This window comes from Chiroxiphia lanceolata, chromosome 2, assembly GCF_009829145.1.
Source record: "Chiroxiphia lanceolata isolate bChiLan1 chromosome 2, bChiLan1.pri, whole genome shotgun sequence".
NCBI classification, from domain to species: domain Eukaryota; kingdom Metazoa; phylum Chordata; class Aves; order Passeriformes; family Pipridae; genus Chiroxiphia; species Chiroxiphia lanceolata.
In genome coordinates, this window is record NC_045638.1 from 31,228,501 (window position 1) to 31,241,185 (window position 12,685).

General features: G+C 47.6%; 1 protein-coding gene across 3 annotated transcripts in view; it reads left to right on the plus strand.

Moving 5' to 3' along the window:
- Window positions 1–8,848: 8,848 nt before the first annotated feature.
- Window positions 8,849–12,685, plus strand: part of LONRF2 (LON peptidase N-terminal domain and ring finger 2) — a 35,482-nt gene continuing 31,645 nt past the window's right edge. Inside the window, exon 1 of one of the 3 annotated variants that reach the window (XR_004355307.1) lies at window positions 8,849–9,890. Coding sequence is in view for 2 of the 3 variants with exons in the window: in XM_032679510.1 (XP_032535401.1) it covers window positions 9,137–9,890 (754 nt within the window). In the remaining variant the exon portion in view is untranslated. The remainder of the gene's footprint in view (window positions 9,891–12,685) is intronic. The other 2 variants (XM_032679510.1, XM_032679511.1) reach the window with 2 other exon arrangements.

Consider the following 12,685-nt stretch of genomic DNA (forward strand, 5'->3'; position numbering starts at 1 on the left):
TTTGTTCCCGAACAGGGTGATTCACAAAATAGCCACTTGTTTATGGTGGAGTCAATACCTACATTTTGCTTTTTCAGTTCTTTTGATAGGGTTGCATTCAGATATTTCACTAAAGGGGCTGATCTAATCCTTTGAAGTTTTACTATTGGCTTCCTTAAATCTGGATTAGTTTTAAAACTAATAATTCTTAGCTGGATAACACCTAATGAATCTGGATGGTGAATAAAGCAGCATAAAGGATTATCTTTGTTGTGACTGAGCCAATCTACATGCACATAACCTTATTTTTGGCTGTGAACTCCCTTATGTGATCTTGTTTTTCTTCAGTAATTAATGCATGAGTCCAGTGGACATAGGTTACAAAAATAATCAATCAAACAAAGCAAGGATTTTATCTTTTCTTTTTCTACTTCTGTTCTTCCGTCTTTCTGGTCCTGTGGCTGAATCCAGTGTTTGTTGCTCAAAAGGCTCTCCAACGTGGAATCTTGCTAATTTCTTCAAAGCTAAAAGACATTTGAGAAGACATCCCAGGTGTCTGAAGGAGCCTGTTGTGTTTCATCTCCCCATGGCACTGCTGCTATAGAAGCTTAAAACTGCTTGCCATCTTCAGCCTCTCCTTCCCCAGAGACTGCAGCCTCTCACCTCCTGCCTTCTTTTACCCTTTACCTTGTTCTTCCCCTCAGCTTCTTACCAGCCTTTGTGGTTAACGCCACTTTTTGCAGCTGTCACACAACGCTGCCCTTCCTGCCTGCCTGCCCCTTCACCTCCAAATGCTATCAATGTGCTACTCTAATTCTACTATAGGTCATCCCAGTCTGTTTTTTTTGTCCTATCCAATGTGTTTTGCAGTTACATCCTGTCCTCCATGGAAGTGTTCTGGCCATTGTCTCCTGATTCCCTTTCTTTCATGTCCTAAGGCAGAAGGATGCTGTCCCTTGGAGCTTTCCTCTTCAATGCCCCTCTGAGTGATGTCAGCCCAAACACAGCTTCAGCTATTAGCTTCTTTCTCCCCACAGCTAAAATAAGTCATGATGCATGCTCATTACAGTCCTTGGTGGGTACCTAGCCTTGGCTAACCTGTTTGATCAGAACCATCTGTATTATTGTATTTCTTGTTACTCAGACCTGTAATCTTGGTTTCCTACAGTTTGGCCCTAATGCTCTGGTTTTGTCTAAATATTTTTATTCCTGTCTGCACTGTGTTTTCCAAACAAGATATCCTGTCTCTTCACACTCTTGTATCATTTTCCTGGTCTCAGCCATGCTGTTCCCACAACTGAGTTGGCTGCTCTTCTCTGGCCTATTTTCTGATGGTAGCCATTTACTAATCAGTTGTTCAAACCTTCTTCCCTCCCTATTCGTTACTCTCTTATTCCTTCTTCAGGTCATCTTATTGCCTCACTTCTGTGTGAGCAGAAATCCCCTCAGACTCTTCTGTAGCTTTGTTCAGCCCTTCTTGCCTGGGTTTTTGGCTTCTGAGGTAATGGCCACTCCCTTGCTGAAGGCCATATCTCTGATGGATAATGTGGCTGCGGTGCTGCTGCCCTCCCCAATGCCTGGCAAAGGAGGTAGGTGGTCCTGCCTGTGTCCTGATGGCTGAGTTTGGGGAGATGTGTGCAACCAAACCTACTGGCTTGGTGACACCATCCTAAAGCTGTCATCCGTGCTGATCCCCGCCATGTAACCTCACTCTTCATCGTGGCTCAGCATCCTCCTCATGCTGCAGGAGAGTCTCAGCACATGGGTTTTCATTTCTTGGAGTAGCAAACATTCAGTTTGCCTTCTTGGCCTAGGTGCTTGGAGCCAGCTCCTTCTCTAAGTCACCCAGTGACCATCCAGTGATCTTCTCTGAGCCCATGTTTCCACAGCCCAGCCCACTCAGTAGAAATGTTGGAGGTTCTGACTTGGAAATAGCGATGCCCTGATTTGGGCAGCTGATGAAATTCACCCCCTCAGCTGCACCCTGTAGAACACAATGGCTGACCTTTCCACTGTAGCAGCCTGCTCTGCTGTGGTGACCCAAAATCAGTGTTTAATCAAAATATGAAAAAACACTATACTCTTCTTTCAATAATTGGCTCTGTCAAAAAAAAAGACACTTTTGTTTAGAAGGTGGAAACTTGCCTTGTCCTGTTTGGACTTGGCTGGAAAAGATCAGCAGATGTATTTTTATTTTGCTGTGTTCTCTCCAGATTTTATTGTCCAACCTGCCTATGCATTTTGTAGGCTGCTCAACTTCTAGGGCCAGGGATGTCATCAGGAGGTTTCTGGTGCTTGAGCTGATGATAGCAATGAGGCTCAAGGTGATGGGTGGTCTGTAAGGGACCCACGCTAAACACCTTACCAGGAATCACTGATAGCTGCAGCAGAGACTCCCAGAGTATATTCCTTGAGCAGGGTCATGAAGACAGCAATCAGCAGTTTACAGGGGGGACAAGACATGGCAGTGCTCTCTACCTGTAAGAACATGATCTCTCTTCTGCCCTAACACTGTCAGCTCTTTGCAATGTTTTTCCCATTTGACCCACATTTAATTTTGTTAGCATAACGTCTGGGAGTTTTTGTGAAAATGTGTCATAGGCTGACTCACAGTAAAGAATTGATCAAAACAGGACAAGAAAATTTCAGGCAAAACAGTATTTCATGTGTGCATCTAACTGATGTTATTTGCCTTTCTCATGCTAGATTGCCACCGACCAAGAATTTTAAATTTGAGAAAGAAGTTCATGCCTGAGGTCCAGCTTTCCCTTTGGTGAATCCCAGGCAGTACTCCTGAAATGAAAGCCCTCACACTTCTATTAATAGGGGTAGTACCTGGGCCACAGCCCATAAGGCATGAGAAGCTGTGACCAAAGATAAGATGCTCAAACACAACACCAGGATGTCCTTCTCCAGGCTTCTAGAAAATTTGTTCCCAAACACATTCTCAGAGAAGACTTGCTGATGGTGTCACACCAACACTGTAAAACTATAGGGGAACCCCTTATGAATTGATCAAGGTGCTGCATTTCAATGGGTCCTTTTCCTGCTAGTAATACTAGCCAGAAAACAGGATGAAAAAAATGCCATGTAAAAAGAGAGATGTAAGATTAATGATGTTTCAAAAGTCAAGCATAACATGAAGGAGATAAAACATCTGAGAAGAAAATGGTGGCCTAGCAGGACTGGGAGAGATCATACCTTGAGAAAAGCTTCTCCCCATCCATATTTCCAAGGCAGACCATCTCCCTGAAAAATATTTGTGCACGGCTCCAGAAATGGGAGAGGTCCCCAGATGCCAATAGATGTCTGCTGTACCCATGGAGATGCCACCTGCTGTGCCACCATCCAGCTGGATGACCACCCATGTGGGTGGCTGGCACCAGAAGGGATTTGTGATGTCATGAACTGCAGCGTGCTATCCTGCTCTTTAAAATGAGCTCATTACCAGATGCCAGGAGAGTCCCTTGCCAGAGTGTGTGTCATCTCACTGAACTCCAGGACACCCTGGTGTGACATGAGCATAGGCAACAGCGCTTTCCACCCATGCAGGGTAAATGCTTGGGCTGTTAGCTTTCAGCCTGGGCCAGGTGCTGCTGCACTTAAGCATGTACAGGAGTCGAGAGTAGTGCAAGTGCTGCTTTGCTAAGCCACAGTTTAAACAGGGATTGCACAGAGGTGTAACTTCACCCAGTTTCGCCACGGATTTGCTTGCAGAACCCCCTCCCACTCAGTGGGCAAACTGACCCTGTGTAACCAGAGGTGGATGGAGATCAGCACTCAACCTGAGGGCATCCTCCTTCAGCTCTGTGCCTGACAACAGCCCTGGTGGCACCAGCAACAGAAAGAAACACAAGTCTTGATATTTATTCAGGTATGTGAATCAGCACAGTGGAAAATATTTGTGTATTATTCCAAAAAATCTAAGCTGATGTTTACCGAATGAGACTGAAAAATTCCCTGATTCTATGCTAGGAAGTAGCACAGCCACTGGGACTGGGCTGTCCTTTAGTTTGTTTTACTTAAGAATGAACAATACCACCTCATTACATTACAGTGTATAATGTGAACTAATACATATATTACAAAAGCTAATACATTCTCATTCTATAAAGACTGATTGTTATCATAGTTAGGGAAGGGGATTTTCTTAGCAGTGCTTATCTCAGAAGCTATTGGAAGGGAATATGGTAGTACACTTTAATTGGCTGCTTTTGCATCATAGGATGTGTTAATGATTTGTTGGACAATTATTAAGCTGTTTAATCTTCCCACCAGCCCATGAAGGATGTAGTTATGAATAACACCTTTTGTACACAATATACATGTGTCACTCTGAAAAGACAAGACCCATCCCCCTCTTTGGGATGTTGCAAAAAACCACGAGAATCTCCAGAAATAATCCTAGCTCCTGCGATTCACAGCAGCTGGATTAACATATTATATTTCTTTGGGGGGGGAGGAAATATCTTTGTTATGTTTAACATCGGTAGATTTTAAGTAGCACCTTTGCAACTTTTTCATCATTGGCACTATCATGCAACTTTCTTATAAAATACTTCTGAAAAAAAAGGCTTTCTTGAAAAAAAATACATTTTTGCATTTTCAGTGGGGGCAAATTCATTAAGCTGGCAAAGACTTTAGTAGTAATAATCATACAGTGACCTTTTCTTTTAAAAGCTGGAAAGCTTGTAATAAATGAGTCAGTGATTAAGGAAAGAGAAAAGGAGCTGAGTGCTGGCTGGAAGGACTGCATTCAGCACTCTGCTGTGAGTTTCCTCTCTGCTGAAGTGTGAGGCATTTACATCATGTGTTGGGTGGTGGTGGTGGTGTCCGTATTTTGCATAGCTCTTGTTTGCAGAGTGCTCTAGCTGAGGCCCAAACTCAGGCTGAAGTCTCAGCACCTCCTTCCAGTTGCTGCTCAGCAGAAGGAAGATGTACTTCTGAAATAATCTGCGCATCTGAAAAATCATATTCTGAAATTTCATTCCCTAAATCCAGTGCTCCAAGTTAGTGGCCACTCTGGACTTATCTCAACTTCCCAGCTGCTAAAGGGGAAATTATTATTCCTTTTGACTCATGCTCTTGCTGAAAATATAAATATGTGCATATTTGGGAATATTCCAGTGCTGTACCCTGAATTTTATAGAAAAGCACACAAGGAAATCTGTAATTGTGCTACCACAGCAAAGTATGACTAATACAAATCAAAAGGTGCAAGGGGACTGCAGAGTGACCAGAGAGAACATTACAATTTGGATGCCCATTAATTATCTTCTTTCCTGTGGTTAAACCACGACAGGCATGCATCCTGCAGAGAAAATAGTATGTCATTAATTAAAATTGTATCAGGTTAATGCATGAAGGCTATATTAAATAAGCATATACAGCCTTAATTATTATGTACCCTAATTTTTGTGTCTTTGACTTTACAGTTTCTGTAACATTTTAGCACGGTACCTGTATATGACCCTGTGCACTGATTATATCCTAATTAACTTATCCTGAAAAAATAAAAGACAGATTTCCTCAAAAAAAAAATCATCAAAACAAAATGGAGTTTAATACTTCAAACTACCTTGGATTAGAAAAGTGTTAGAGAAATTAAAAATGCCCTCCAAATATGTAAATGCTGTCATTTCAAAGTTGCTTCATCTTCTCCTTTCCCCTTCAAGCTTCAAGTAAATTCTACCCTGGGGAAAACCCTGTGGAAGCTGGGCCTCAGGAAGAAGCTGAAAATTAGGCTATGAACTTAAAGGAAACCTCATGACAACTTTGAACTGTGTAACAGTGACTCAGTGGAGTAAGTACCTATAATTCTCCCCTTGGAAAGCAGATGGACTTCTACACGTTGCTTGAGAGAGCGTGATGAGGCCACTCCTAAGGGGAAGTGTTCTATTAACAGGAAAACAGTACTGCTAACGGGGAGCACCTCTTAACAGCCTTCCACACAGAAGCTAATTTTGGGTAACAGGTTTGGGTGGGTTTTTTTAAGTTGATGAAGCCAGCAGAAGTTTTGCCATGGTTTTGGTGAGAACAAGAGAAGGTCCTTTATCTCCTGTGGTAGACAACATTTCAATCCTATGCAGTAGCTACAGCTTTTCTTCTAATAAAAGTTATAAACCAACTTTGGTGTTTCTTTTGGTGTCAGCTTTCAGGTCCTTTATGGCAAATTCATTCTGTTTTGTGGCTGTTGCAATTTGTTGTTTGTAGTTTATCCAGCAAGAAGCCATAAACCACATGACCATGTCATGGAGTACCTGTTCCACTGGAATTTCTTGGCAGGAGTCTCCTATGTCACATTCAGTGGGGTAGTCATAATACTGATAATTTCAATGAGAAGCATGAGCTTCTTAAGTACAGATTATTAATAATTTTACTTTGGTTTCTTTAACCCTGGTTCTTGCTGTTTCTTAATCCTTCCATCTTTCCTGAAAATTATTAATACTTCGGGGTGGCTCAAGTGGTGAGTCCGCGTTTTCATCATCCCTCCAAGATCTGCAGCTCAGTGAATTCTTATCGATTTTGCAAAAGGCAATTGTATTAAAGTGGCTTTGTCGCTCAGGTAGGGAAACAACAAAGTGCAGACAGATGTACAAATGAACCACGCTCTGGAGCAAGAAGACTTGTGAAAGAACACGGGCCCCAAAATAGACATCGAGGAGAAGAGTGACGCAGGTGTGTTCAGACGCAGGTGGCAAGCAATTCTGCACATGGGAAGCAGGGAAAAGATGGCACACTGAGTCGGTTTGAACATCAGTGAGGTAATTTTGTTCCTTGCAAATAGATGTCTTGGGAAAAAATAGATACTGTGTGCCAAGAGGCTATTGATCACGTTGCTAAATAAAGTAGTAGCCTCGCTTCACAGTAGGTTCTTCTAGAAGCACCTGCTAAGTGTTGATGAGGAAAGGACTGCAGCCATTCCAGCATGCCAGCACAGCATGAGCTGACATAAGCACAGCAGCAAATGGAGGGGCTGACAGGCAATGTTCAATACCACCATCTGAGCCGTTGCCTCCCGAGTCACCCATCAGAAGGGACAGCTAGAGCTGAAGGACCATCATGCAGCAATCCCAAGACACATGGGGAAAAGCAACATACCAGTACAGACTTCCTTGCTGTCTTGTGCAGGAAAGCAAGGAGGGCTGCTGGGGAGTTCCCAGCCAAAGAGCCTAATGGCCAGGGGAGTGGGACGGAAGCAATCAGCAAAAATGCCATTGCTCCTTGTCAGGGTTATAGGAACCAGAAAATAACGCTGTAGGGTGGCTTAAGCAGTGAGTCCACATTTTCATCATCTGTCCAAGATGCCATGGCTTGTCCTTGATACCTGGCCGCACCGTTTCTGTACTCTAACCTATGAATCATGACCCCAGGTGACTTTGGTAAAATGGCAATGGGATTCCATCCTAATTCCAAGTGAACATGTCAAGAAAGAGAATGATGAAATAGTGACAGGCTGCTGAGGTCACCTTCTGGATAGAAACCGTGAGCCAAAGAGGACAGTACAAGTGTTAGAGCAGTGAGCATTGCTCAAAGAATCAACTGCTAGAAACACAAACAGTGCAAAATGGGTAAGTCATGCAGCAACTTACCACAAACATATCACCGTTCCGGAAAACAACAATACTTTTACAAACATCATCCACCTGCTTCTTTATTGATCTGAATATCCCTGGAATCAGTCTTGCTAGAGTTTCTAATCTATTATGCCAGATAAGGGGAGGGTTTCACAGAGGTATTGGAGGGATTAGGATGGCTGGCATGACTTTGGTAGTCCGGGGGTATCCTTTATCCATCATGGATGGCTTTGAGGATCTGAGAAACAAAGGTCCTGCTCCTTGCCGTGAGCTGGGTCCTTTGGTCATGCCTATTTCGCCATGAATACTGATGCTTAGTTATGCCTGACTGTGCAGTATATGACATAAACTACATATATCTAAAGAAAGATAATGTCATACTTTTTAGAAAATCAATACACTTTCATAGGATAAAGACTATTTGGTACAATAGTTAATGAATGAGATTTTCCTGAAGTGGGCTAAGAGGCCAACATTTGGGGGCTGGAGGCCTAGCAGGAGAGAGGCTAAGCCAAAAATACCCTCCACTGTCTAGCTGCAGTCCAAAAAGCAGCTGGATGTGGGTACCTTCCAGTTGGACTGACAGGCTCTCCGCTTCTCCAAGCGGTTTGTTTACAGCTGTGTCTAAAATAAACGTTGCCTTTTTTTTTTTTTTTTTTTTTTTTTTTTACTCCTGTTATTCCTGCGGAGCGAGTTGGATTCCTTTCTGACTCACGCATGATTAACTAACTTCCAGCTGCATTATCTTTATTGTTGTTGCCGATGCACAAGCCAGCGCTCAGCATGACTCGCGGATCCCAAGCTGCGCTGGCAAGGCTGCCACTTACAGAAAAGGATTTTTCCTGAGAGCTGTGGGGTTTGGGAATTTGTTTTTTCTCATTTATTTATTTATTTGACAGCACCTGCTTGCTTTCTCGGGGACTGGGGAAATAAAAACAAACAGCAGCTGGTAGACGTGTCCCGACCCACCCCGTGAGGTGCTGCTGGCCGAGAGGCCGCGCCCGGCGGGCGGGCAGCGCCGAGGGGGTCCCGGCACACGGCGGGAGGGCAGGGTCCGGCAGTGCCTGTGAGAAAGCGGTTAATGCCGGGCACCAGGAAACGGGAAGGAAGAGGCTGAGCTCAGCAGGGGCCGCACAGCGGAAGCCCCCCCGGCCCCGCTCCCTCAGGGCCGCAGCTGCCGCCGGACTGGGCGCACGTGCGGGCGCGGCGGCGCGCGGGCACGTGCGGGGCGGGCACGTGCGGCAGCAGCAGCCGCCGGAGGGAGCGGAGAAGGGAGGGAAGCGGCGCTCCCGCCGCCCCGGGGCAGGGCGCCCGGGCTGCCGGATGGGGGCGGTTTTACCCGGCCGTTCGCCCCTTACATAAGTCGGGAGCGAGTCCGCCCCCCATCCCTTCTGCTGTTCCCCCTTCCCCCTCCCGGAGCCGCCCCCCTGCTGCAGCGATGTGACACGCCCCCTCTCCATCCCTTCCTCCCTCCCTCCCTCCCTTCCGTCGCCGTCCCCTCCCAGGAAGGAGCCGGAGTCGGCAGCGCCGCGGGCCCAGCATGGAGTAGGGCGGCCCGGGGCTGGCGGCGCCGCGCGGGCATGGAACTGGGCCCGGGGCCCTGCGCGCTGCCCCCCGCCGCCGGGGCCAGGGCGGCGGCGGGGGGACCCTGCGCCGAGATGCTGCAGGTGGCGGAGGAGGCCTTCCGCGGCGGCAACTTCGAGCTGGCGGCCGAGATCTACGGCTCGGAGCTGGCGGGGCTGCCGCAGCCCGAGCGGGGCCTGTGCCTCCGCCGCGCCGATGCTCTGGCCAGGGCCGGCCGCATGGCCGAGGCGCTGGACGCCTACGGCGCGGCGGCGCGGCTGGCGCGGCTGCGGCCCGAGGAGCTGCGGGAGCTGGCGGAGAGCGTCGCCCTCAGCATCCGCGACAAGGAGCTGCGCCTGCCGCCCTGGGGGAGCGACGCGGCCGGCGGCGGGGCAGAGGGCGAGGGTCTGGGCGACCCGGCGTGCTGCCGCCCGCCTGAGCTCTTCGCCTGCCCGCTGTGCCGGCAGCTGCTGTGCGAGCCGGTGACCCTGCACTGCGGGCACACCCACTGCCGCCGCTGCGCCGAGCCCGGTGACTGCGGCCGCTGCCACCGCCCGCGCCGCTCCGCCGAGCCGACCCCCGCCGCCGCCGCGCAGCCGCCGCCGTCTGCCGCCGCCCGCCCGCGGGTCAACGTGGTGCTGGGCAACCTGCTGCACAAGTGGTTCGGCGCCGAGAGCCGGGCGCGGCGCCTCCGCGCCGAGGGCGACGCGCTGCGGGAGCGCCAGGAGCTGCCGGCCGCCCTGGAGAAGTACAACCAGGCCCTGGACATGGGTGAGTGGCACCGGTGGGGAGGAGGAGGGGGCGAGGCAGGGGCAGCGCTGACCTCGGCCCCCGCAGCCGTGCGGGGAGGGGGTTTGCGGTGAATGGTGGGAGAAGGCACGCGGGGGGGGGTGGGAGGTTACGAGCAGGAATCCTGCCAGCGGGTCTCCTCTCGCCCGCCCCCTCCCAGTGAATGGCTATTTTTGTTCCACTGGTATTTCTGTCCTTGCTCTCAAGGTGCATGGTGTTTAGCTGCTCGTAGCTGATGACTCATTATGCAGTATTTCTAGAAAACCCGCTTTTCTATTTATGGGGAAGCCATCATTAAGTGCAGGATACGCAGTAGTGGTCATGTTGAGCCCCACCGCGGCTTCATGGAAGAAATGAGTGCGTGGATCGGATTCATTCACCTACGTGCAGCTGCACCTTCAGCAAGATACAGTCTTTGAAAACACCTAATGAGGTATCAGTAGGCGTAAAGGCTCAGAAAATTTCCTTTATCTTAACACTGCGCAAAATACTTCAGATAAATCTGCGTTTTGCCTCGAGGAGATAGTCCGCCCATGTTTTGAGCGTAGCCTCTTTGTTGGCACGAAGGATTTCTGCGTGCAGTGTTCTCTGAGGAGCTTGGCTTTAAATAAAAATGGCACTGTCTGCCTTCCTCCTCTGCCCAACCGATGGCAGCCTTAGTTTATGAAAACTAGGTTGTTTTCAGGCTCTGCGCCGAGTAGTAGGTGGATCCTGTTCGCTCGGTTGTAGCCGTGTAGTAGTGGTTGTGTGCGTGCGCGCGCCCGGCTTGTTTGCCCTGCGAGCGCAGGGGGTGGTACAACACCGGGAATGTCTGAAGCGCCTGGAGAGGGGCGTGGAGCTGGGGAGAGCCGGTATCTCGGCAAATCCCTCGGGATCTGCCACTCCTCTGGTCTGAACGTCGTGGATGTCCGATTTAATCGAGGAGGAAGGGAGCGGAAAGCCTCCCATCATGTTAACAGAGACGAAATCCTGCGGGTAAATATCTTCGAAAGAGATGTGTAGAAAAAAAATGTGCTTCCTCTGTGAATGAGCTCCTTCCCTGCATTGAGTAAAATTGCTTTCCTTGTTCCTAGTTGTTACATAAATGGCTCTGGTTTGTTTTTTTTTTTTCTTAATTTATTTTATCGTGTAGAGAAACACACTGTTTTGTTAGTTGTTGACTCACTCTTTTTTTTTTTTTTTGTGACGGTTGCATGATAGGCATTGAAGAAATAAGAGTTTGAGATGAGATAATATGGCATACTATCACCTCACAGCTGATCCTGGCTGCAGAAACCATTACTTCTGCTGTTTCTTCCACTGCTGCAACTAGCAACTAGATGTGCAAGTTTTCAGTCCTAGCCGAGTGTCCCTATAAAACTATTATGCGGTTTAGCTGAAGTAATAATCTATTAAAGTAGGGCAGGACGGAGAGTCCAAGAAGGAAGGTGAAGCAGAGGGAGGGGAGAGGCTTTATGTAGGTCACTGGTGGTTACAGTGAGTTTTCAGTAGTGGAGCCTCCTGATATTTTGGGTTCAGGGTCCTACTGCAGGGGAAAGTAGCATTTCATAAATTAAATTAGTGTTTGAAGTGGTTTTTAAAGAACTAGTTCTCACTGTTGCCTGTGCTTTTTGCTGTGTCTGCATGGGGGTGAAAGGAGAGGGAAGACTGTAGTGTGCTGCTGTGTTCTCACATAGCATGTCCTTCCCCTTCCTGTCCCTGGAGCACAGTCTCCAGCAATGGCTGCTATGCATCAGGGTCTCAAGATAAGTCCTTTGCAGTGTCCTTATTTCTCTCTTCTGTGATTTCACAGCATGCTAGGAATCTGTTCAGAAAGTCCTCACTCTGTCAGTGGCACTAAAATTGCTTAATAAGACTTTTTAAAAATAAAATAATAGTAGGTATCTTGCTAGCTTTTGAAATCCAGAACTCACAGGCTTACATGTTGTAACTTCCCGGTAGTGGATCCAAATTGCTGCTGCTGAAGGGCAGCCTGCGTGCCAGCCCTTCACCTTTTCTGATGTTTTCTGTGTGCCTGTGCCATTTCTCACGGGCTAAACTGCTGTATGAGCCTCATGTTCTGAAATTCTTCCCACATATTCATCAGGTACTGATTTTCGCATGCTGGAGTTACCTTCTTGTTTTCTAGTCAAATATCAGGGTAAATAAGAAGGAAAAAAAAAAAAAAGAAACATGCTTTTTCGGTAGTTGTGTTAGCATATGGGCAACTTAAAATGCACATAACCCCAAGAAACACACCATTCCTGAGAGCGTTGTCCCAACACTTCTTTAACTCTGTTAGGCTTGGGGCCATGACCGCTTCCTTGGGGAGCCTGTTCTAGTGCCTGACCACCCTTTGGGTGAAGAACCTTTTCCTAATATCCAGCCTAAACCTCTGACAACTTCAGGCCATTCCTTTGGGTCCTGTCACTGGTCACTGCAGAGATCAGTGCCTGCCCCTCTGCTTCCCCTCATGAGGAAACTGGTAGACCATGATGAGGTCTACAGTTGATGAGGTCCCCTCAGTCTCATCTTCTCCAGGCTGAACAGACTTCTAATGTGTGAGAAAATAACTGCTTTTTAAAACCTCCAAATGTTAATATACTACTGTTCAGTGTCAAGGGCCTGGGTGTCCTTAAAATTTCATTTTAGAGACTGAAGGCACATGAACACAATGATTATACAATTGTGGTATAAAGTTAGGTAAAACTCCAGGTTTCTTGGCAGGACACACAGTTCAATTTTTTACTGGTGTTTTTTTGTGGAGTACTTTCTTGCTCCATCTGCAACAACTGGCT